Source organism: Hemiscyllium ocellatum, chromosome 14 (genome assembly GCF_020745735.1).
Source record: "Hemiscyllium ocellatum isolate sHemOce1 chromosome 14, sHemOce1.pat.X.cur, whole genome shotgun sequence".
Classification (NCBI taxonomy): Eukaryota; Metazoa; Chordata; class Chondrichthyes; order Orectolobiformes; family Hemiscylliidae; genus Hemiscyllium; species Hemiscyllium ocellatum.
The window spans coordinates 63,501,043-63,528,090 of record NC_083414.1 but is presented as its reverse complement, the minus strand read 5'-3'; the positions used below and the strand labels follow the sequence as shown (position 1 = coordinate 63,528,090).

The window sequence follows — 27,048 nt, the reverse complement described above, 5'->3', positions numbered from 1 at the left end:
CTGTAGAGGATGGCATATTACTATGGAGAGCAACAGTGGCTATCCTGAGCATAGGTCGTCGCTATATACTCACCAGGCTCATCAAGTATTTCCAAGATGAAGATGTTGGTGAGATGTCATGTCTTGAGGTCAGGAAGCAGACATAGCTGCATTGGTGTGGCAGTGCCCAGAGTGCGAACAAGGACAAAAATTACTGCAACTTTGTGGGAACGGTCGGGTAAACACTGGAGTCAGTTGCAAGACGACTATGCAGGCTGTTTCATGGGTTCAATGCTCTTAGTCATTATGGACGTCCACTCAAAGTGGTCAGACATGCAAAGAATTAATTCATCAAACACCAGGACGATAATAGAAAAACTGCATGAATCTATTGCAATGAAAAGACTCCCAGACGTGTTGGTCAGAGATAACAGACCATCATTTTTCAGCAGGGAATTTGAGTGTTTCCTAAAGTCGAATGGCATTCAACATATAAGGACAGCCCCATACCATCCATCATCCAGTCGTGTGGCAGAAGGAGCTGTCCACACTTTGAAGGCAGGCTTAAAGAAACACCCTACAGCTTCACTCGATACCAAACCATCCGGGTTCCTATTTGATTGTAGGATCATCCCTCATACAACTACAGAGAAACTCCAGCAAAGTTACTAATGGGGAGAAGGCTCTGTACCAGGTTAAATCTGATCTTCCTGGATCTGCGGAGGATGAGATAGCATCAGAAACACTGATGCCTGACACAAAACCTCGCTGAGGAAGAGAGACAGTTTACTTCAGGATAAGACCCCATAGGTATGTCCTTGCATGGGCAAGGGCATGGTCAACACAAGGTCAGATCCAGTGACGTATAAAGTCCAGGTAGATGCAACAGATCATATGAAAGCTGCAAATTGGCAAACCAGGCAGGGACAGGATGTGCCCAGTGCCCTGGAAAGGTTGGAAAGGTTGGTGGAACCCATGTTTTCTCCCTCTCTGACAAGCATTGAAGAGACCTTGGAATCTGAGAAGGACATGGCAGATGTCGCCACCTTGATGCCTTTGCCTCCTGAAGAAGAGAATTATTTCTTCCGAGACTTACTGGGTGCAAGACACAAACTATTGTGCATTACAAGCTGCCCTTATCCGAGGCAGAGTTGGAGGAGCATGGCCCAGTGCTAAAACACCCCAAGAGGAGCTGGGAAAAAAAGAACCAGTCAATGTCCTCCGACTCAGAGAGGGAGGAATCTAGTGATTGTACTGAAGTCAGCCTGGTGGACCCTATAGAACATGAGTTCCTTCACTGGGGCTATTAAGAACATAGAACAGTACAGCACAGTACAGGCCCTTCGACCCTTGATGTTGTGATGACCTTTTATCCTACTCTAACATCAAACTAACCTGCATAGCCTACATTTTACTATCATCCATGTGCCTATCAAGAGTCACTTAAATGTCCCTAATGTATCTGACTCTGCTATCACAGCTGGCAGTGCATTCCACGCACCTGCCACTCTCTGGGTGAAGGACCTACCTCTGACATCTCCCCTAACCCTTCCTCCAATCACCTTCAAATTATGCCCCCTCATGACAGCCATTTCCGCCCTGAGAAAAAGTCTCCGTCTATCCGTTCTATCTATGCCTGTCATCACCTTGTACACCTCTATCAAGTCACCTCTCATCCGTCTTCGCTCCAATGAGAAAAGCCCTCGCTCCCTCAACCTTTCTTCATAGACATACCCTCCAGTCCAGGCAGCATCCTGGTAAATCTCCTCTGCACCCTCTCTAAAGCTTCTACATCCTTCCTATAATGAGGTGACCAGAACTCAACACAATATTTCAAGTGTAACCAGGCTTTATAGAGCTGCAGCATAACCTTGTGGCTCTTAAACTCAATCTGCCTGCTGATGAAAGCCAACACCCCTTACACCATCTTAACAACTCTATTAACTTGGGTAGCAACTTTGAGGGATCTATGGACATGGACCCCAAGATCCCTCTGTTCCTCCACACTGCCACCTCCTTAACCCTGTAATCTGCATTCAAATTCAACCTTCCAAAATAAATCACTTCACACTTTTCCAGGTTGAACTCCATCTGCCACTTCTCAGCCCAGCTCTGCATCCTGTCAATGTCCCATTGTAACCTACAACAGCTCTCCAACACTCCTACCCACAACTCCACCAACCTTTGTGTCATCGGCAAACTTACTAACCCACATTTCCACTTCCTCATTCAAGTCATTTATAAAAATCACAAAGACCAGGGGTCCCAGAACAGGTCCCTGTGGGACGCTACTGGTCACCGAGCTCCAGAGTGAATAATTTCCATCTACCACCACCCTTTGTCTTCTATGGGCTAGCCAATTCTGTACCCAGACAGACAGGTTTCCCTGTATCCTATACCTCCTTTCTTACTGACTGAGCCTACCATGGGGAACCTTATCTAACGGCTTGCTAAATTCTATATACACCACATCCACTGCTCTACCTTCATCAACGTGTTTTGTCAAAATATTCAATAAGGCTCATGAGGCATGATCTGCCAATCACAAAGCCATGCTGACTATTTCTAATCAAGCTTTGCTTTTTCAAATAATCATGAATCCTGTCTTTTAGAATCCTCTCCAATAATTTGCCCGCCACCAACGTAACACTGACTGGTCTGTAATTCCCAGGGTTATCTCTATTCCCTTCTTGAACACCCTCCAATCATCTGGTACTATTCCAGTGGACAGTGAGGATGCAAAGATCATTGCCAAAGGCGCAGCAATCTCTTCCATCGCTTCCATAGTAACCTTGGATATATTCCGTCTGGCCCAGGGGACTTATCTATACTCATGTTTTTCAAAATTTCCAGCACCTTCTCCTTCTTAACATCAACCCAACAAACGTATCATCCTGTTTCACGCTGTCCTCACAAATGACAAGGTCCCTCTCACTAGTGAATACTGAAGCATATTCATTAAGGACCTCCAGTACCTCCTCTGATTCCAGGCACAAGTTCCCTCCACTATCCCTAATCGCCTCTATCCTCACTCTGGCCATCCTCTTGTTCCTCACATAAGTGTATAAAGCCTTGGGGTTTTCCTTAGTCTTACCCACCAAAGCTTTTACATGCCCCCTTCTACCTCTCCTAAGTCCATTCTTCAGTTCCTTCCTGGCTACCTTGTTACCCTCTCGAGTCCTGTCTGATCCTTGCTTCCTCAACCTTAAGTAACTTTTCTTCTTCCTCTTGACTAGATGTTCCACATCCCTTGTCACCCACGGTTCCTTCACCCTACCATCCTTTCTTTGCCTCAGTGGGGCAAACCTATCAGCACTCACAACAAGTGCTCCCGAAACAACCTCCACATTTCTGTCGTGCATTTCCCTGAGAATATCTGTTCCCAATTTATGCTCCACAGTTCCTGCCTAATAGTTTTGTAATTCCACATCCCCCAATTAAATACTTTCCCATACCTCTGCTCCTATCCCTCTCCATGACTATAGTAAATGACAGGGAGTTGTAATGACTATCATTGAAATGTTCTCCCACCGAGATATCTGACACCTGACCTGGTTCGTTGCCAAGCACCAAGTCCAAATGGCCTCCCCTTAGTCGGTCTATCTACATTTTGAATCAGGAACCCTTCCTGGACACACCTGACAAAGGCTGCTCCATCCAAACTATTTGCATGAAGAAGGTTCCAATCAATATTAGGGAAGTTGAAGTCACTCATGACAACAACCCTGTTACTTCTGCACCTTTCCAAAATCTGTCTCCCAATCTGCTCCCCTTCTCCCCCCCATCTCTGTTGCTATTGGTTGGGGGGGGGAGGTGAGGGAGGGTGCTATGGAAAACTTTTTCACGCGGAGGGTGGTATGTGTATGGAATGAACTGCCAGACAAAGTGATGGAGGCTGGTACAATTGCAACATTTAAGAGGTATTTGGATGGGTATATGAATAGGAAGGGTTTGGAGGGCTATGGGCTGGGTAGGGCTGGCAGGTGGGACTAGATTAGGTTGGGATATCTGGTCGGCATGGACGGGTTGGACTGTCTGTTTCCATGCTGAACATCTCTATGACTCTATCTAACTGCTGGGAACATCCAATAAACATTCCTGCCCCTGTGACATCCATGTCTCCATAATGGCCACAACATCGTAGTTCCAAGTACTGATCCATGCTCTAAGTTCATCACCCTTATTCCTAACACATCTTGCCTTAAAATACACACACCGCAACCACCACACTGACTGCAACTTGGACCTATCAACTGTCCATCCTTCCTCACAGACTCTCTGCAAACTGTATCTGCCTGTTCATCACCTACCCTATCCTCTGATCCATATCTCCCGTTCCCATCCCCCTACTAAACCAGTTTAAACCCTTCGAAGAGCTCTAGCAAATCTTCCGCCCAGGATATCGATGCCCCTCTAGTTCAGGTGCGACCCATCCTCCTTGTCCAGGTCTCATCTTCCCCAGAAGGTATCCCAATGATCCATATATCTGAAGCCCTCCCTCCTACAGCCACATGTTCAGTTGCACTCACTCTCTGTTCCTAGCCTTACTAGCCTGTGGCAGTGGTAGCAATCCTGAGATTACTCTGCTCATCCTGCCTTTTAGCTTCCAACCTAATGCCCTATATTCACTTTTCAGGTCCTTATCCCTTTTCTTAGCAATGTCATTGGTACCGATGTGTTCCACGACTTCTGGCTGCTCACCCTCCCCCCTAAGAATCTTGTAGACTCGATCCAAGACATCTCTGACCCTGGCACCCAGGAGGCAACATATCATCTGGGACTCACGTTTGCGACCACAGAATCTCCTGTCTATTCCTCTAATTATTGAATCTCCATTAATCTGATCCAATCAGGGACCCCCGGCTGACAGATAAAAAGGAGAGTTTCGTGGGCGCCGCAGGGAGTGGAGTGCATCATTTCCCCCTCCAACGCTATTTTAATTTGGTCCTTGCCCTCCCCTTCACTGTTTTGATCACACAGCATTGCCCTTTGATGTGAAGGGCACTGCTTGTCACAGGCCACTCGGGTGTTTTCCTACTTTTCCTGGTGGTGGAAATTGAATAAAGATTTGTATACCTTGTCTCTCACTGTGTCTCACACCTGCGCACACACACCATGGGTGCTGGGGTTAAAAAAAAAGAAAAAAAAGATAGAAAAAAAAAGGAGAGTTTCCCCATTTGCCACCGGGCGGTGGGGATCCCCAGTGGAGGGCTCTCTACTCGGGAGTCCTCCCCCTTTCTCTCGGGGATCTGGGGTGGAGGGTGCTGCACGCAGCAGTCCCCTGCAACTGCAGACTGCATGGTTCACGGACTCCCAGCCCAACTGCTTGTTCTGTGGCGCTGTGGAGTCCATGGACCATGGGTATATTGGGTGTGGGAGTCTGCACTCCCTTTTTAATTTTCTCAAAAACCTCCTCCTCTGCTTTTGGTTGCACTTCAGTCCCACGCTCCTGATCTTCGGGCGCCCGGTACGGAGGAGGGAGGGCAGGTCTGAAGACCTCCTCGTGGGTCTGCTCCTGGGCCTGGCCAAACTGGCCATAAACAGGTCCAGGCAGCGGGTCATGGAGGGGGTCATGAGGGCCGACTGCCTGCCCCTCTTCCGCGGTTACATTAGAGCCCGGGTGTCCTTGGAGAAGGAACACACGGTGTCCACCAACACCCTGGAGTTGTTCAGGGAGAGGTGGGCGCCGCAGGGAGTGAAGTGCATTATTTCCCCCACCAACTCTATTTTGATTTAGTCCCTGCCCTCCCCTTCACTGTTTGATCACACAGCATTGCCCTTTGATGTGAAGGGCACTGCTTGTCACTGGCCACTCGGGTGTTTTCCTATCTTCCTGGTGATGGAAATTGAATAAAGATTCATGCACTTTGTGTCTCTCACTGTGTCTCACATCTGCACACATACACCATGGGTGCTGGGGAAAAAAAAGCACTACCGCAGTTAGGCGGTAGTGTGGGGGTTAAGTAAAAAGAAAGGAGTTTCAGACATCTGAGGGAGATGGATAAGTGTCAAAAGCTTTCCACTATAAATAAAGGGTGATTTGGTGACAGGATACTGGCCTCTGTGGAGTTATTTCAATTCATTGATGGTAATGCCTTTGAATGGCAAGGAGTGTTTGTGAGATTGTGTTTTATTTGGGATGGTCATTGTCTGATATCTGTAAAGTGTGAATGTTACTTGCCACTTTTCAGCCCAAGCCTGGGCATTGATGCATTTGGAAACAGAATGCTTCAGTATCTGAGGAGTCACGAATGGTGCTGAACAATGTGCAATCATCGGCGAATATCCCCACTTGTGACCTTATGATGGGTGGAAGGTCATTGATGAAGCAGCTGAAGATGGGCCTAGGACACTACACTGAAGAATTCCTGGATCTAAGATGACTGACCTCCGACAGCCACAACCATTTCCCTATGTGCTAGGTACATGATGGTTTGAGGATTGATTAACAGGTTGAAAACAGAGTCATAGAGTCATAGAGATATAAGCATGGAACAGACTCTTTGGTCCAACTTGTCCATGCCAACCAGATATCCTAAATTAATCTAGTCTCATTTGCCCATATTCCTTGAAAACCTCCCTATTCATATACCCATCAGATATCGCTTAAATGTTGTAATCGCACCAGCCTACACCACATCCTCTGGCAGCTCATTCCATACATGCACCACCCTCTGCATGAAAACGTTGCCCCTTACATCCCTTTCCCCTCTCACCTTGAACCAATGCCTTCTAGTTCTGGACTCCCCCACCCCAGGGACAAGACCTTGTGTGTACACCCTATCCATGCCCCTCATGATTTCTTAAACCTCTATAAAGTCATCCCTCAGCTTCCGACGCTCCAGGGAAAATAACTCTATTCAGCCACCCTTATAACACAAAACCTCCAATCCCGGCAACATCCTTGTCAATCTTTTCTGAACCCTTTCAAGTTTCACAAATCTTTCCTATAGTAAGGAGATCAGAATTGAACGCAGTGAGTAGGTATAAATGGTTTGTCCTTGGATTGACAGGCTGTGACCAGTGGGGCTCTGCAAGGATTACTGCTTGAACCCCAGCTGTTCACAATCTATATTAATGATTTGTGTTACGGACCAGACCATGCCCCCCTCAAAGCATTTCAAGAACGTAGCCCAGACCCTAAATTTGCTAGTTGTTTTCGGCAGGTGTAAAGTGGATATTCCAGGAGAGAATCAGCTGCTCAAACCACTTGGTTTTAAACAAAACAGAATTTATTTACAAGATTGCTAAATGAAACATGAAGAACAGAAAGCAGAATACCGAATAACTTAACCTATCTGAAAACACAATAGACTATTCCTACTTAATAGTGCTGTTCTAAATACATGCAACAATCCCCATAAACACCCTTTGACACAATCAAACCCAAGTTCTTCCAGGATAGAAGTCAGAGAGAGAATGCCAGGCTGGACCTGCTTCTGGGTTCAGCAGCTTTACCACACTACTCTACTGAAACAAAACCAAACCAGAGAAAAGATCAGCCGGGAAAACTGGCCACACCCCTTTCAATGTACACGTGTTTATTTTTTAACTTGAAAGCCTCCTGCCTGAGATAGTATCTGTTAGCTATTATCAAATCGGCCCTAAAACCCTCCAACCTCCAGATTTTTCGGAGTGTGTGTCGTTTACAACCTCTCTGAAAAAAAACCAAGGGTTGGATAATCTTGTTAATGGAGCAGCTTCATCACATTTGGATGTGGGAATCAATTGTAATATTTCTAGGTTTGCAGATGATCCAAAACCTGACAGGAATGTGAGTTGTGAGGAAGATGTAAAGAAACTTCACGTGCATTTTGTCAGGCTGAGTGAGTGGCCCACTGTATGACACTTTCAGTGTGAAGAAGTGTGAGGTTATCCATATTGGCAGGAGGAACAAAGACCCAGTATATTTCATAAATGATTCAGAGTTCTAAAACTATTGATGTCCAAATGTTGATATCAAAATAGGTGTCCTTGATCAAAAGTCACTGAAAGCAAACATGCAAGTACAGCAAGCAGCCTGGAAGGGAAATGGTGTGTTAGCCTTTAACACAAGAGCATTTGAGTACAGGATTAAGGACATTTTGCTCCAACTGTTTGGAACACTAATGAGACTGGACCTGGAGTTTTGTGGTTCTGGTCCCCTATTTACGAACGTCTGATTTAGGACTACTTATACTGAGGAACACAGTCCCATACAGGGATTTAATGTTAAAGTCCTGACATGCAAATATTTCCCTGAATTACGAACAGCTGCTTTACATTGTCCTGCATCGTGTTCTGAAACAAGTCAATTTGCAAATGGTCTCCAGAATGGGACCTGTTTGCAACCGAGGCAGCGCCTGTACTTGCCACAGAGGGAGTGCAGCAGATGTTCACCAGACTGATTCCTGGGATGGTGGGATTGGCCCTGTATTCTCCGAAGTTTAGAAGAAGGAGATCTCATAGACACTTCTAATGTTCTTAAAGGGATAGATAGAGTGGATGCAGAAAAGATGTTTCCCCTTGCTGTGGGGTCTAGATCCAGGAGACACAGTTTCAGAATAAAATGCACAACATTTATGACTGAGGTGGTGAGGACCTACTTCAATCAGAACTGGTGAATCTTTGGAGAGGGCTGTGGAAGCTCAGTCATTAAGGTAGTTCAACACAGAGCTTGACAGATTTCAGATGAACAATGACATCAAAGGATATGTGGATAGCATAGAATTCTGGCATTTAGTCAAATGATAAGCCATGACCTAGAATGGTGGAGCAGACTTGATGGGCTGAACTGCTTCTCTTGCATCCTACATCCAATACCCAGCACCCTACATCCAATCCCAGCACCCTATATCCAATACCCAATACCCTACATCCAATCTCAACACCCTATATCCAATACCCAACACCCTACATCCATTCCCAGCACCCTATATCCAATAACCAGCACCCTACATCCAATCTCAACACCCTATATCCAATACGCAACACCCTACATCCAATACCAACACCCTATTTCCAATCTGAACACCCTATATCCAATACCCAACACCCTAATCCAATCCCAACACCCTATATCCAATACCCAACACCCTACATCGAATCCCAACACCCTATATCCAATAACCAACACCCTATATCCAATCTCAACATCCTATATCCAATATCCACCCTATATCCCTCACCTCTATCCAAGGCCCTAAAGGAGCCTTCCACATCCATCAAAGTTTTACCTGCACACTCACTAATATCATTTATTGTATCCGTTGCTCCCGATGCGGTCTCCTCTACATTGGGGAGACTGGGCGCCTCCTAGCAGAGCGCTTAAGGGAACATCTCCGAAATACCAATCAACCACACCGCCCCATGGCCCAACATTTCAACTCCCCCTCGCACTCTACCGAGGACATGGAGGTCCTGGGCCTCCTTCACCGCCGCTCCCTCACCACCAGACGCCTGGAGGAAGAACGCCTCATCTTCCACCTCGGAACACTTCAGCCCCAGGGCATCAATGTGGACTTCAACAGCTTCCTCATTTCCCCTTCCCCCACCTCACCCTAGTTTCAAACTTCCAGTTCAGCACTGTCCCCATGACTTGTCCGGACTTGTCCGACCTGCTTATCTTCTTTTCCACCTATCCACTCCACCCTCTCCTCCCCGACCTATCACCTTCATCCCCTCCCCCACTCACCTATTGTACCCTATGCTACTCTCTCCCCTCCCTACCCTCCTCCAGCTTATCTCTCCACGCTTCCAGCTCACTGCCTTTATTCCTGATGAAGGGCTTTTGCCCGAAACGTCGATTTTGCTGCTCGTTGGATGCTGCCTGAACTGCTGTGCTCTTCCAGCACCACTGATTCAGAATCTGGTTTCCAGCATCTGCAGTCATTGTTTTTACCCTATATCCAATACCCAACACCCTAATCCAATCCGAACACCCTATATCCAATACCCAACACCCTACATCCAATACCCAGCACGCTACATTCAATACCCAGCACGCTACATTCAATACCCAACACCTACATCCAATACTCAACACCCTAAATCCAATCCCAACATCCTACATCCAATACCAAACATTTTATGTCCAATCCCAGCGTGTCTAATCCAATATCCAATCCCACTGTACCCAAGCCCACAACCCCACATCCATTACCCAAAACACTGCCTCGTATCCCACACCGTCTAACCAATACTCCAATCCCGTCCTAACGCTAAACCCAATCTCAGATACCAATATCCAATACCAAATACCCTGTATCGATTACCAGCAATCGGTCTCCGAGAATTTCCCCGTCCGAGTTTAATTAATCGAGGTAGTTTGCTGGCTATATCCTAGTTTGTTTTTCGGGAATTATGGAAATAAAAAATCACGGGTGCAGTACTGTTTTGGGACTCCAGTGTTATTATCAAAGCAGCGGCGGGGAGTGTGCTATTGTATAGTGTGAGGGGTCGGTGATGTCCCTCTCCCTGTGCAATAGACACTGGGACTCTGGAAGGAATGCCACGGGCTGGTGGTAACAGCGAGCGAGCAGCGGATTGTCAGTGTCTTCTCAGAGCAGTGTGAGGTGGGGTGGGGGGCTGCTCTAATGTCAGCCTGACATCCAGGGTGGAGCTATGAGAGTTGAGAAAGCCCGTCCACTTCTGTCACACAGACTCCTCTCTCTCTCACCTGCCCCACCCACAAACCCAAGACATTTCCCGTTCACTTTGGCAGATTGCAGCAGAACGCTCAAGCCATTTGAGTTGTAAGCTTTTTTTTAATTCTCCTCCCCCACCCCTTCCCCTGCAGGCCATGACTGAGACTGGGACTGATTCTTCCCCCAAGTTCAAGAACGGAATCACTAAAGAAATCGATCTGGTCAACCGGGATCCCAAACAAATCAACGAGGATGTGGTTAAGGTAAAACATTTCCCTTCTCTTTTTATCTTGCAACGTGCATATAGTGCAACCAGTCCTTGACTTTGGCAGCACAACTATCCTTAGAATGCACAAAGTCCAATAAAGTCCCTTGAATTTGCTCACTTAAAAAATAGCTGAAGTTTGGTTTAAATCCTTTCCAAAAATACTTTTTTTAAAAAAAAAGAAATCCACGCTGCCCAATTGGTTAACCCCTTTTAATATCCAATCCACTCCAATTTATTTATTTTGGGAGGTAAGGTGAAATGTGTGTCTGCTTTAAATATCCCGAGCCTGAGGTGTTGACAACCGCTCTATATTTACCCGGCTGTGTGCTGTGTTATGAATGTACAGGCTCTGCGCTGTGTTATGAATGTACAGGCTCTGCATTGCATTGTACTCACTGTCGACGCTTTGATAGTGGTCACACAGTTGTTAAATCAAAACGCCTTTGAACATCCTATCTGTACGAGTTGCTTTGAGCTGAAGGCTGAATGGAGCTTCTTTTTCAGAAATAGTTGCAGGGCAGTTTTTTTTGAAAAAGGTCACAAAATAAAAATCAGCTTTCTTTCCTGCATTTGTACCTACTAATTGTCACAAACACAGGATGTCTCCAAGCTTTTCCATGCATTTGAGTCCGTTCTTTGTTGAAGTTGTAATATGGGAAAATTCAGAATCGATTTGCATACAATGACAATGTATTGATGACACGTGGATTATCTGTTCCAGTGCTATGGTGTTAGGCACCAGGGAGAGCGCCCTTTAACTTGCTTGCCTTAGAGCTGTGGGATCTTTTCAAATTTACCTGGAGGAACATAGGGGTCTCAGTTTGACATTTTTCAGAGAAATGATCTCAGAATGCAGGTTTTCCTCCAGTGTCCATGTTTCACCACAGATATCTCTAGCTGTTTTTTAAACTCTAGATGGGAGCCTGAATCCACAACTGTCTAGCTTCTAGTCTAGCCTTAGTGTCCCAGTCCCACTTATGCATATCAGTGTACAGAATACACTGTATAACCACACAACAGAAGTCTGTAGCCCAGTGGTAGTGTGCCTACCTTTAAGCTAGACGGTCAATGTTTAATTCCTACCCACCTGGAGGTATTTAATAACGTGTCCAAACAGGCTGACCAAACAAATACTTTATAATCGCACCAAGAAGGAGGCTTTGAGATTGTCAGCAACTCAAGAATGACGACGACTTAGAGTAGAGTCAGCAATAAGCTAAAGTCTGTGCAACATTCTTGATTCAAGAAATTGATCATCTTAAGGATGAGTTAGAGGCTGCATTAACAATCTGGGTGAAGGAACTGATGGCATTGTTACTATATTTGCGGATCTCACTAAGACACATGGAGAGACTGGTAGTGTTGAGGAATTGAGGAGGCTGCAGAAGGACTTGGATGGGCTAGGAGAGAGTGCATAATTGTGGCAGACAGGATGTAATGTCGGAAAGTATGAGGTTATGCACTTTGGCAAGAAGGAAGGTGTAGACTACACTTTAAATAGGGAAAGGCTTTTGGGAAGCTGAAGCACTTGGGAGTCCTAGTTCAGGAATTTCTAAGGGTTAACATGCTGGTTCGGTTGGCAGTTAGGAAGTAAGTATAATGTTCACATTCATTTTAAAAGGGCTAGAAAACAAGAGCAAAGATGTATTGCTGAGGCTGTATAAGGCTCTTGGCAGAGTGCTTTTGAAATTTTGTGAATTATTTTGGGCCCCATATTTAAGGAAGGACTTGCTAGCCTTGGAGGAGATCGAGAGGAGGTTTACAAGCACAATCCCAGGGACAAAGGATTGCATTTGAGGAGCGGTTGAGGACTCTGGTTTTGTACTCGATGGAGTTAGAAGGAGGGATCTGTTTGACACTTACAGAATACTGAGAGGCCTGGATAGAATGGGCGTGGGAGAAGATGTATGCATTAGTAGGAGAGACCAGGACCTCAGGGCACAGCCTCAGAGTGAAGGGACGACCCTTTAGAACTGAATGAGAATGAATTTCTTCAGCCAGAGGGTGGTTAATCTGTGGAACTCATTGCTGTAGAAAGCTGTGGAACAAAGTTATTGAGTGCATTTAAGACAGAGATAGATAGGTTCTTCCTTGGTAAAAGCATCAAGGGTTATTGGGAGAAGACAAGAGAATAAGGTTGAGAAAACATAGCATCCATGATTGAATGGTGGAGCAGATTCAATGGGCCAAATGGTCTAATTCTGCTCCTATCTCTTATGGTATTGTAGAGAATGGAATGTTGTCAAGCCAATGATTACTCAACAAATTGTAGAGAGCCTGAAAATTTCTTTGTGTTTTGCCAATTGTATTCATCAACTATTTAGAAATGACCTCTCATGTAACTGATCTGAGTACACAATCCAATAAGCTAACACTGAATAGTCATGAAGGAGCCAAAGACCAGTGAAATACGACTGAACATCCACTCTGGTTGGGGACAATAGGTGAAACATGAGTCCTGAGGAAAGCATATGAGGTCTGAAATGTTTGATGGACATGACTTGCTGTTTCTTTGCTAATGCCATCTGATCTATGGAGTATTTCTAGTGGGTTTACCCTCTGTGTCTGCAATTATACCTTTCACCATTTTGATTAAAACATATTGGGCATGGCTTTCAAACATTTCAAGAACTGTGGGCTTGATTGTTAGCTAGTAGTCAACTCTTTCCTGATGTTGTTTGTTTTAATTTGGATGAGTTGCCCAAATAAAGCAGCTAGTGGCTTCATGAGATTGTGTAAGTCCAAGTTCTAATGTATCCATGGGACCCTGATTCTGTTTTACCTGAGCCCTAAGTAAGGAATCTGCCTCAACATTCTTCAGATTTTTATTAGGTATGGGTCTTAGTTGTTACACAATCTAGATAGGTAAACAAAGCTGAGATACAGATTACCCATGTTCCCCTTGAATGGCAAAGCAGGCTTGATGGGCTGAATGGCCTACTCATGTTCCTGTAATCCTCTTTACAGCCTGAAACAGGTCTGCAGCTGACCTGTCAACAGAAAAAGCCCTGCAGGATAAGTGGAAAATCCCTCCTTTCTAAGGACAGGAAATTCAAAATTTCCTCTACCGAATCCCATGAGGAATGCTGTGACTTCTATATCCTGCACTCTGCTAACCTACTCCATAGGTTTCCTGAAACTCTCTTCCAGTGGCATATTATGTCCTTGCATGTGTTCCTCTGTTGCTAACCAGCAGTGTCTTTACCATCTAAACCTTTACTCCTTTCTACTGGCTGCCACTTTCTGCTCATTCCATGAGCCATTAGAACAACAGTGTGCCCTTGAACGCTCAGAGTTAATGTACTTCGTGACACCGGTCTGAATTAGTAAGAGCACTTGGTGCTCGACCCCACTTCTCCCCAACCTCTCCTCCAATTCCATCCTACCCTGCTTACCCCAAACCCATTGGGTGTTAACATTTTATTACTTTTGTACAGCGAGTTTGCACTTGGTCTTTGCTCACATGCTGCTCTCTCCTTGGGCTGGAAAGAACAACACAAGCACCCTCAACGTTCAGAGTTCTAATCCAACCAGTAAGTTCACTGGACAAAGGCACCACATGGTTTGGTACAGAACCATGTTAGCTGTGGGTCCATAGTGTGCTTTCACTGGCTGAGGCATGAACCACACAATCCCTACTGTGTGGAAGTAGGCCATTTGGACAATCAAGTCAACACTGACCTTCCGAAGAGCATCCCACTCAAAAGCAACATCCCTACCCAATCCCTGTAACCCTGCATTTCCTGTGGCTAACCTACTTAGCGTGCACATCCCTGGACACTATAGGCTGAAACTGAACCTGGATCCCTGGTGCTGTGAGGCAGCAGTATTGATCACTGAGCCACTATACTATAGAGTCTTGCCAGGGTTCCTACAAAGTATCCCTTTCCAGAATCCATTATTGGTAACAGATGACGGCAAGATCCATTTATTATCCTTGGAGTGCTATCCAGTCTCACATGCCTGGTTATGTTTTCTTTGTTCTTTCATGGGCTGTAGATGTTGCTGTTAGTATTTGTTATTGATTCTAATTATCCCTTCTAAGACATTTCAGAAAAAGGTGGATTGGTAAACACATGTAAATTGCGTCAGGTAAGGATGGCAGATTTCCTTCTCTAAAGGACATTGATGAACTAGATTTTTTTTTAACAATAAATGATGATAGTTAAGACCATAATTGAAACTAGCTTTTTCTCTCGACTTACTAATTGAACTTAACATCCGCCGAATGCCACAGTGCTATTTGAAATCATTGGTCCAATCTAGCATTGGTCTGGGTCTCTGAATTATGAGTCCAGTGACTTTACCATGTTACAGACAAGAAGAAGAGGTGGCTTAAATTATTTTATTTTGTACCTCTCCTGCCAATAAGCAGAGGTGTTTTTAGTTTATCTTATACCGCTTCCCTCTTGAAAGAAGCTTGTGTTGTATTTCCACCTAATCTCTTTCTGTCAAATCCATTTTCTTCAAGTGACCTGCAACAAAGACTGAAATTTGGCTTACTCATACATTCAAACTGGTGGGGTTTGAAGGGGTTGGAACCTGAAGGTTGGAATCTGAAACAAACAAAAACAGAAACTGGCAGAGAAACTTAACAGCATCTGTGCAGAGAGGAATGTTTTGAGTTCAGTGACTCTTCGTCAGAACTTCAGCCCAGAGTCTGGTTTCTCGGTTGAGGGTCTTGCAGGCAGTGTTGTTAACTGCAGGCAACCTTTAATTATAATTTAACCTATTTATCCAAACCAACCTTTTCAGACGTGTAATTATACACCTCTAAAACAGGTGGGATTCCAACTCCCTAGCCTCTCAGTCCTGAGGTAGGGACATCACTACTGTGCACAAGAGGGCCCCAAACCTATTGCCCTGGTATACCCAGGACTCATCCAAGTCTTTCCAAGGTCTGAGTCTGCTTAGATTCTGAGACCAGGAAAGTTTGGGAATTTTCAGATTAGTCGGCCAAACTATCTTTTTAGCAGACTGATGCAGTGAGGTGCAGGAGTTATAGTTAACTTCTTCAAAAGGCATGAACGAGGGGAAGGCTATGTGAGGATTGACCTTTTGATAGGTCCATTAAGGGCTCAGTTTAAGATTATATTTTGTGTTATAGAGTCATAGAGTTCTACAGCACAGAGACAGGCCCTTTGGCCCAAACTGTTCCGTGCCGACCAAAATGCCCATCCACGCTAACCCCATTTCCCTGCACTTGGCCCATATCCTTCTAAACGTTTCTTATCCATGTATTTGTCCAAATGCCTTTTAAATGTTGTTAATGTACCCACCGCAACCACTTCCACTGGCAACTCATTCCATATGCGTACCACCCTCTGTGTAAAAAAGTTGTCCCTCAGGTTCCCTTTTATTCTTTCCCTCTAACCTTAAATTGGTTACCTCTACTCCTCAATTCCCCAACCTTGGGAAAAAAGACTGAGTCCATTCACCCGATCCACATCATCATCTTATACATTTGTATAAGAAATTGTGCCTCTGTCTCTTATGTTCTGAAGAAAAATGTCCTAGCTTGTCCAACTTCTCCCTGTAGCTCAGACCGTTGAGTCCTGGCAACACCCTTGTGAATTTCTTCTGTACTCTTTCCAGTTTAATAACATCCTTCCAATAGCAAGGTGACCAAAACTGTACACAATGCTCCAACAGCAGTGTCATGAATGTCCTGCACAATTGCAATATAATTTCCCAACTTCTGTATTCAGTGCCCTGACTGATGAAGGCCAATGTGCCAAAATCCTTCTTCACTGCCCTGTCAACCTGTGACTCCACTTTCAGAGAACCGTGCACCTGAACTCCAAGGTTCCTCCATTCCGTGACACTCTTTAAGGCCCCACCATTCACCATGAAACTCCTACCTTGATTTGACTTTCCAAAATGCAAGACCTCACACTTACCTATATTAAACTGCATTTGCCATTTCTTGACCAACTTCCCCAGCTGCAATTTCTGATAATTTTCCTCACTGTCCACAATCCTGCCTATTTTAGTGTCATCTGCAACCTTTCTCCATGCATTGTACAGTCTCATCCAAATCATTGATATAGATAACAAACAGCAATGGGTCCAGCACTGACCCATGAGCCACTCCACTAGTCACAGGCCTCCAGTCCGACAAGCATCCTTGCACTATTAGACTCTGCTTCCTGCCATTAAGCCAATTATCCACTGGATAAAAGCAAATTACTGTTTCTTTTTTTCCCCTTTAACCTCTCTATCCATCCCTATCTGGGTAAACGTCTCCAGCTCCTACAACCTTTCCTTATCTGTGAAAAATTCTTCAGTCCACTGAGCTGTCCCGATCTGTGTAACCCCGTCCAGACCTGAAATACTTCCCTGTCTCTGTAACAATGTCAGGACCCTACCTGAGAAAAGGGCTTTGACAAAGGATCAGTTTGACTGAAAACGTCAGCTCTTTTCTCTCCTTACAGATGCTGCCAGACCTGTTGAGATTTTCTAGCATTTTCTCAATTGTGTATCCAGTTTGCCAGCTCCCCCTCGATTCCATGCGAATTAACCTTCCTGAGCAGCCTACCATGTGGAACTTTATCAGAGACCTTACTGAAATCCATGTAGACTACACCTACTGCCCTGCCTTCATCAACCTTCCTGGTCACTTCATCAAAGAACTCTGATAAATTTGTGAGGCATGATCTCCCATGCACAAATTCATGTTGACTATTCCTAGTCAAACCATGTCTTTCCAAAGTCATAGAGATGTACAGCACGGAAACAGACCATTCAGTCCAACCCGTCCATGCTGACCTGATATCCCAACTCAATCTAGTCCCATTTGCTGGTAATTGGACCATATCCCTCTAAACCCTTCCTATTCATGTACCCATCCAGATGCCTTTCAAACTGAAGCAGCCTTCACCACTTACTCTGGCAGTTCATTCCATTCATACACCACCCTCCGCATGAAAAAGTCGCTCCTTAGGTTCTTTTTAAATCTTTCCCCTTACACTTCTAGTTTTGAATAACCCTACCCTGGGGAAAAGACCGTGACTATTCACCCTGTGCATGCCCCTCATTAGATTATAAACTTCTACAAGGTCACCCCTCAGCCTGCAACGCTCCAGGGAAAATAGCTCCAGCCTGTTCAGTCCCTCTCTCTATAGCTCAAACCTTCCACCCTGGCAACATCTTTGCACATCTTCTCTAAACCCTTTCAAGTTTCACAACATCTTTTCTATTGCAGGGAGACCAGAATTGAATGCAGTATTCAGTACATGCTGCAATGTGTTAGCCTATTCTCGCGCTCACTTTAGGAGATTAATGCCCACTTCTGTGGGTATGTGTGAGATCAATGAGGAGCCATTTGCACCACTTTAAGCAAATTCTCAATTTCTGCTGGGCAGGCATGACACTCTGCTGTTCTGGTTTGATGACAGGGTCCACACAATACAAGGATGTGATTTCTAAGAATTCTGGCCTGGTTAATGCTGATTTGAATCCTTCCTGAAATTATGGTGATTTGTGATTGGCAATGGGCCAGGAAAGATAATTCTAAAATTTAAACAACGAAGTGGGAGCTTTCAACCAATTTCTGATATTGTTTCATGTTTTCATTTGCATTGATACCTCTAAACCACCATCTGTCCGCCATGTTTTTGTGATCTGGAACGCACTGTTTGAAAAGTGTTGGGCGTTGATTTAATCTTCAGATTAAATATCTACCTGAAAAGGGACAAGATGTAGGACTAAAGGGGGGAGACTGGGGCTAAATGACAGCTGACTTGAAGAGCCAGCACATTCACAATAAGATAAAAAGGCCTCTGGTTGTATAATTCTCTAATTCGATGATTCTGTCATCATTTGGGAGAGATAAGGGGGCAGTGTAGAAATCTGATTTTCAAAAATTTCCTCCCCTGTACGTGAGCGTCACTGGTACGGCCAACCTCTATTCCCCATCCTGAGCCGCCCTGAGCAGATGGTGGTGCAACAAAGTTTCTTACTTAGACTATATCAGAAGCACTCAAACACATTGGTGTGGGACTGGAATCACATATCATGGAATCCCTGCAGTGTAGAAGCAGGCCATTTGGCCCATTGAGTCCACACTGACTCTCTGAAGAATATCCCACCCAGCCACACCCCATCCCTGTAACCCTGCATATCCTACGGCTAACCAACTTAGCCTGCACATCCCTGGACACTATGGGCAATTTAGCACGGCCAGTCCTGCTAACCTGCACTTTGGACTGTCAGAGGAAACTGGAGCGCCTGAAGTGAACCCAAGCAGACACAGGGAGAACATGCAAACACTACACAGACAGTCGCCCGAGGCTGGAATCAAATACTACACAGACAGTTGCCCGAGGCTGGAATCAAACCCGGGTCCCTGACACTGTGAGGCAGTGGAACCAATCACCAAGCCTCCCTCTCCCCCCAAGGGCTATTGACCAAACAAGGTTAATGGGCATGGGTTCCCTCCTCTTCAGGACCTGTTGTTTTTTTGTTTGCAGCTTCTGGCCACTTTTATGGTCTTTAATTGCCAGATGCTTGTTGAAAACAGCATTTAGATTGTCATCCATCAGGTGGTGTTGAGGGAGGAAGGTTTTGAACTCTCATTTTATTGGATTAGTCTCTTTAAACTTTCATCAGCTGCTGACCCTGTAACACAGCTAGCACATCATATCCCAGCAACATCTGACGTCAGGAAGGACAAAAATACACTTAGACCCCAGTCTGTAATCCACCGGCAGCTTGTCATTTCCTGTCAAGCGGTTTGGGGTGAGGGTGCAGCGAGGTGGGTGAGGGCAAATGCATGCAGGTGCACAGTTCACTGTCAGCCAAGGGATTGGGCTTTCTCATGAGCTGGTGGAATGTTTCAGTCACACACATTGCAGTGCCCAATGGCATTACACAGGTTCTGAGCAAGTGGAATTGACTGAGCCACTGAGCCGCAGCGTGACCCCAGTGAACCTACTGTTTTTGGAGCCAGAGCTCAGCACTTTCACCGATGTTTGGGTCGCCTAGCAACATGCAACATTATAAACCACTTGCTTACAACATAGTCTCATTCACTTTATATTCTGGAAATGAATCACTGTCAGGAAAAGTGATCGTGAAGCTGTGTACATATAACAATTAGATTCCTTCCACCTTCAGGCAAAGGAAGTAGTCATCCCTGATTCATAACTTTAGGCATAAATGGTCAAATTATACAACTCTGTCCAAGATCATTCTGAGATTGGTATAAGTCTCTGGAATTTACTTACCTCTGGAATTGATCTGTGCACCCTTTGGTTAAAGCTTCTAATTTTCAAAAAGATCAGACATGGCTTTTGTTGCAGTGTTTGTTTTTAGTTTTGAAAGTGAATTGACTTGCTTGGAAGGGTGGGAATTGATGGTGGAAGGGGAGTTGCGGACGTGAGCTGGCATTTTTATCATTCCATCAGGGTCTCAGCTCCACTGCACCAAGATTATGTTTAATTTCATAGACTTCCTACCACGCGGAAGCAAGCCATTTGGCCCATCGAGTCATCACCAATCCTCCAAAGACATCCACCCCCATCCCTGTAATCCTGCATTTCCCATGGCTAACCCATCTAGCCTGCACATCCCTGGACAGTATGGATAATTTAGCTTGACCAGTCCACCTAACATGCACATCTTTGGACTGTGGGAGGAAACCAGAGCACCCTGAGGAAACCCACACAGACACGGGGAGAATGTGCAAATTTAGCCCCTTTAAATAAAAATTCTTGCTAGTTCAGCAATACAGAAGAATACCTATTGGAGGGGAACTAGTAGGGAGAAGAATGAAACACCGTATCGCGTTTGGGATACTGTATACAAAAGAATAGGGAGTGTCTTTGAAGAAGCCAGCAAGTCGGTATCAGGGCTTAAATCATTGGGACATGACAAGGAGTTCATTGAAAGAGAAGATGAGCAAGAAACATGTGCCATGGTTTAAGGATCCCAGAGAAACACAACAGGGTTAATTTGAACTGAATAGTTTACAGGGATAAGGACCAACTTCTGGCAAATGGGACTAGATTAATTTAAGGTGTCAGGCTGGCTTGGATGAATTGGACTGAAAGGTCTATTTCCTTGCTGTACAACTCTATGAGTCCATGAAGCCGATATTAGAAACTAGGGCCTGCTAGAATTTCAAACTAAATGTATCTTCTGAAGCAACTAATTGGTACTTCAAGTTGATACCTTTGGCTCAGTATTTGCACTCTCATAGCTAAGTGAGAGCATTGTGGTTTCAAACCACACTCTGAGAGAATAGAGTTTATAATCTATGCTGATACTCCTGTGACATACCGAAGGAGTGCTGTACTGTCACAGATGCTGTCCTTGGGATGAATTGTTAAGCTAAGACCTGTCAGCACCCTCAGATAGATGTAGATGGTACATGGCACCACATAAATGAAGGCACAGATGCTTTTGAAGAGATTCTTCAAGATTTTGGTAACTACTTTAATCAGAACAAACGAGAGTTCAAAATCTGAAGAATTTCATTGATGGCATCTACAGATTGATGGAAAACTGGCTGTTTGAAGTCAGAATTTATAAGTGTTGATTCAACAGTTGTTGTTGAAATTATTGATGAGTCTTTGTAAGACATACGACGGTCCAAAAAGATTTGACTCCTCAGAAAGCTATTCAGGTTGTGCTGAATGCAAAAGCCAGGAAGACTCACACACAAATGCTAATGGAAAAATAACAACCTTTCCCAGGAAACCAACAGAACCTGTACAAAAGCTCTGAGGATGCATGTGACAAGGCAACACAGAGATAGATCAAACAGCAGATACTAAGAGTCAATGCCAGCACTGTGGCACAAACAGTCCCCACAGCAGAAGCAATGGTCAGTTATGACAAAAGACTAAAGCATCTGTAAAATGATAGGTCACCCCTAGGAGATGAACAGACGTAGGGCACACTTTCAGGGAAGCAAAAATGGTGGTGACTAGATATGCAAAGAACTCAATTCAGCACAGCAATCACCACTCAACTCTCAGAACATTTAAGAAGTATTTAGACATACACTTGCAAGACAAGGCATACACGGCTATGGGCCAAGTGTTGGAAAACGGGATTAGAATAATTAGGCAGTTGTTTTTGACCGAGGTGGATGGAGTGGCCAAAAGGTCTTTTTCTGTGCTGGAGATCCCGATGAAGCTATAACATTAGAAAAGATTACCGAGTCATCCTTAGGGGAAATTTGGAGTTTGACAGGATGAATATCAAAAACCATGGTTGAAGAAACAGGAATTGAAATCTACAGAAATGAAGCTACATGGTACAGATGGCATAACTGTCAACATTAAACATATGCACCAATATTAACATTACAACATAAAGGGATTTCAGATAGAATACATATTCATTATCAGGAAACCTCAATCTTGAGCAGGAAGATGTGTTTTGCCTTCAATTATAATCAAACAGTCGAGAAAAAAGAGGAACTGAGGAGTGAAAGTTCCTTTGAGGTGGTATACCCTAAATTTTAGGCAAATTTGGGGTAGCACAGTGGGACAGTGGTTAGCGCTGTTGCCTTACAACGCCATGGAGCCAGGATCCATTCCAGCCTTGGGTGACTGTGTAGAGTTTTCACATTCTCCTCTTGTCTGCGTGGGTTCCTCAGAATGCTGTGGTTTTCTCCCACATTGTAAAGATGTGCAGGTTAGGTGGATTGGTGATGCCTCATAGTGTCCAGGGATGTGCAGGTTAGGTGGATTGGTGATGCCTCATAGTGTCCAGGGATGTGCAGGTTAGGTGGATTGGCGATGCCTCATAGTGTCCAGGGATGTGCAGGTTAGGTGGATTGGTGATGCCTCATAGTGTCCAGGGATATGCAGGTTAGGTGGATTGGCGATGCCTCATAGTGTCCAGGGATGTGCAGGTTAGGTGGATTGGCGATGCCTCATAGTGTCCAGGGATGTGCAGGTTAGGTGGATTGGTGATGCCTCATAGTGTCCAGGGATATGCAGGTTAGGTGGATTGGCGATGCCTCATAGTGTCCAGGGATGTGCAGGCTAGGTGGATTGGCGATGCCTCATAGTGTCCAGGGATGTGCAGGCTAGGTGGATTGGCGATGCCTCATAGTGTCCAGGGATGTGCAGGTTAGGTGGATTGGCGATGCTTCATAGTGTCCAGGGATGTGCAGGTTAGGTGGATTGGCGATGCCTCATAGTGTCCATGGATGTGCAGGTTAGGTGGATTGGCGATGCCTCATAGTGTCCAGGGATGTGCAGGTTAGATGGATTGGCGATGCCTCATAGTGTCCAGGGATGTGCAGGTTAGGTGGATTGGCGATGCCTCATAGTGTCCATGGATGTGCAGGTTAGGTGGATTGGCAATGCCTCATAGTGTCCAGGGATGTGCAGGTTAGGTGGATTGGTGATGCCTCATAGTGTCCAGGGATGTGCAGGTTAGGTGGATTGGCGATGCCTCATAGTGTCCAGGGATGTGCAGGTTAGGTGGATTGGTGATGCCTCATAGTGTCCAGGGATATGCAGGTTAGGTGGATTGGCGATGCCTCATAGTGTCCAGGGATGTGCAGGTTAGGTGGATTGGCGATGCCTCATAGTGTCCAGGGATGTGCAGGTTAGGTGGATTGGTGATGCCTCATAGTGTCCAGGGATATGCAGGTTAGGTGGATTGGCGATGCCTCATAGTGTCCAGGGATGTGCAGGCTAGGTGGATTGGCGATGCCTCATAGTGTCCAGGGATGTGCAGGCTAGGTGGATTGGCGATGCCTCATAGTGTCCAGGGATGTGCAGGTTAGGTGGATTGGCGATGCTTCATAGTGTCCAGGGATGTGCAGGTTAGGTGGATTGGCGATGCCTCATAGTGTCCATGGATGTGCAGGTTAGGTGGATTGGCGATGCCTCATAGTGTCCAGGGATGTGCAGGTTAGGTGGATTGGCGATGCCTCATAGTGTCCAGGGATGTGCAGGCTAGGTGGATTGGCGATGCCTCATAGTGTCCAGGGATGTGCAGGCTAGGTGGATTGGCGATGCCTCATAGTGTCCAGGGATGTGCAGGTTAGGTGGATTGGCGATGCTTCATAGTGTCCAGGGATGTGCAGGTTAGGTGGATTGGCGATGCCTCATAGTGTCCATGGATGTGCAGGTTAGGTGGATTGGCGATGCCTCATAGTGTCCAGGGATGTGCAGGTCAGGTGGATTGGCGATGCCTCATAGTGTCCAGGGATGTGCAGGTTAGGTGGATTGGCGATGCCTCATAGTGTCCAGGGATGTGCAGGTTAGGTGGATTGGCGATGCCTCATAGTGTCCAGGGATGTGCAGGTCAGGTGGATTGGCGATGCCTCATAGTGTCCAGGGATGTGCAGGTCAGGTGGATTGGCGATGCCTCATAGTGTCCAGGGATGTGCAGGTCAGGTGGAATGGCGATGCCTCATAGTGTCCAGGGATGTGCAGGTCAGGTGGAATGGCGATGCCTCATAGTGTCCAGGGATGTGCAGGTTAGGTGGATTGGCGATGCCTCATAGTGTCCAGGGATGTGCAGGCTAGGTGGATTAGTTATGGGAAATGCAGGTTTAGAACGGACAGGGTGGAGAGGGCTGGATCTGGATGGTATGCTCTTCTGCACCAATGCAATGGGCTGAATGTCCTCTATTTGCACTGTAGGGATTCTATGATTGTATTTAATTCAATACAGAATGAAGCATCATGTTAAGGAAGAAATCAAATTCATTGTACTTTTGCAAACCCAGGAAGATTCTGGAACACTTCATAAACCAAGTTCAGAGGTAACTTGAGTAAATTAGCAAAAGGAGCATCGTTTCCCTGGTGACCAAACTATTTGATAGCTGCTCAAGCAAGGTTATCATACCCAATCAAATAGGTCCATCAGAAAACAGGCAAACTTAACACAGTTCAATAAAGTGCTAGCGTGGAAATTCACCCAATGGCTACAGTCAATGGGAGTTTAACCAAAGTAAAGTTTCTTTTCTACCAAATGCAATGCCAACAGTGGGGTCTGGCTGTTGTCCTTAGTTGTGCTTACTACATTAATTATTCTACTATTAACTCTCATGATGGGGTCAGATCTGGATCTGTCATACTAGACAATGCAACTTCCACCCACTGCTCCAGTGCAATAAACTACACTTTGTTAAGACAAGTGCCTCTTCTTATTAAGACTCACCAGTGGCTAATCCTCTGTGTCTCTTAACCAAACAGAACCTTAAACCAATGTAAAAAGAATTGATTACAGCACTGACCCAGTCATTACCTAGAAGTAGTTGGCTCCGCAAAATAAACAGAACTATCCATCTCTTCTAACATTTAAAATGCTTTAAAATTTGAAATATAATTTAATCAGCAGGTCATTGTTTCCCAGGAAAGTTGGCCTTAACTGGTAATAAAATAAGAAAATTACTCCAATTCCCTCAATCAACTTGCTTGATTCTCATTGCCATCAAAATGCATTCAAGTACTTAAACAAACCAAACGTGTATGCTCATCTGGCCAAAACAGTCCATTGTTTTAAAACTAAACTTGGACCAAACAGATTGAACGGAGGCTCAGAGTTTAACACTGAAAATGTGATTTTTATTGTGTCTGCAGATAGATTTTGAAGATGTGATTGCGGAGCCCGAAGGAATTCACAGCTTAGATGGTGTGTGGAAATTCAGCGTCACAACCTTCACTGTGTCAAAATACTGGTGCTATCGGATACTCTCTGCTCTCTGTGGAGTCCCCCTGTCTGTGTGCTGGGGTCTCTACTTTGCCTGCCTCTCCTTCTGCCACATCTGGACCATTGTGCCCTGCCTCAAGAGTTTTGTGATTGAAATGCAGTGCTTCAGTAGGCTCTACTCTCTCTGCATTCACACCTTCTGTGACCCCTTTTATGAAGCCCTGGGCAAATTATTCAGTAACATTCGCGTCACTTTACAAAAGGACATTTAATTTCTCACTATGTTTTCTGACAACCCCTGTACCCTTGCAGAAGGCTTAGGCACTAAATTGCCATATTTCATTCAGAACTTTTAAAATTGTAATTCACTTTTTCTTTTGAAATGGTTGTTTTACCTCACCAATGTTCCCCTCTTTTGATCATTGTGAAGTTCTAAAAACATTAAGAATTCAGAGACAGATATTACTGTTCCACCCAATATTGTCTGAGTCATTCTTGTCTGCTGTGTCTACTTCCAACAAAGATCAGCTCATCATCATGATGAGGGTGTTTAAGTACCTCTGCTTCAAGTTCATTACCAAGGCTCCCTTAGTGTCGCTCCAGCCCCCCCACAGAGACTGAACCAGGCTCAATCCTGGGTGAACTTCCCACTCAATCACACAAACTGCCTACTTCCACCTCTGCCAGATCTCCTGTCACCTCCTCCTCTTCCCCGACCCATCCACCACTGGGAATAATATCTGTGTCATCTCCAGTTCTCCACTGACAAGTAAGATACGGGAGTTGGCAACATCACCCCCTTCCCTTCCACTCCCTCCCAACAGATGCCCCCGTAACATGAAATCGACTGTCCGCCCACCAATTTTACATTAATGAGAAATGGTGAATAGATTTGTTACCAAGTCAAATGAGTGAATCAATTGTTGCCCACACCACAATGCATGGGCACGGGCACATGGGCAGGATTGAGTGTTTTTTTTAAATTGCACTGTTTCAAAGAAAGTGGAGGATCATTGTTTGGGGAGAGTGTCCTCTGTAATCGGGGGGTCCACCTTACCCCCAACCAGGATAATACCTATCCACTGTCCTTACCACCTCTCCTCCAAAGCCCCACCTCTGTGACTCTCCCCCTCCCCTCCAACCCCCACCAATTTCCAACACCTTCGTGTTGCCTCGCTCTAAGACCCATGTCTTCTTCAACCATGCACTTTGTTGCAGTCCTGGCAGTGGTCCTTACTGAGGTGTGGCGCTGCTGAGGAGCAGAGGTCCCATTCTCACCGAGACCACCCCCAGCTGCTTTGCAGCCTTGTTTTTAATGGGAAGAGGGGTCTGACATTTCAGTTCGATCGTGGCTGACGTGATAATCCTCAACTTCACTTTCCTTGATTCCATTACTCATGAAAAATCTGTCCATCTTAGTTTTGAATATACTTCATGTTCCAGCTCTCTGTGGTAAAGAATCCCGCAGATTCGCTCCCCTCCAAGAGAAAGAATTCCTCCTCATCTCTGCCATAAATGGGTGTTCCCCTCACTCTGAGATGATGTCCT

The 27,048-nt window shown here is 45.2% G+C and overlaps 1 protein-coding gene across 2 annotated transcripts in view; it reads left to right on the top strand.

The window, feature by feature from the left end:
- LOC132822163 (caveolin-3-like) overlaps positions 1-25,965 on the top strand; it is a 42,489-nt gene extending 16,524 nt beyond the window's left edge. For both annotated transcript variants that reach the window (XM_060835235.1, XM_060835234.1), the window contains exons 2-3: positions 10,757-10,867; positions 25,431-25,965. In XM_060835235.1, coding sequence (XP_060691218.1) covers positions 10,757-10,867; positions 25,431-25,772 — 453 coding nt within the window. In that variant the 3' untranslated portion in view covers positions 25,773-25,965. The remainder of the gene's footprint in view (positions 1-10,756; positions 10,868-25,430) is intronic.
- The last annotated feature ends 1,083 nt before the right edge of the window (positions 25,966-27,048 follow it).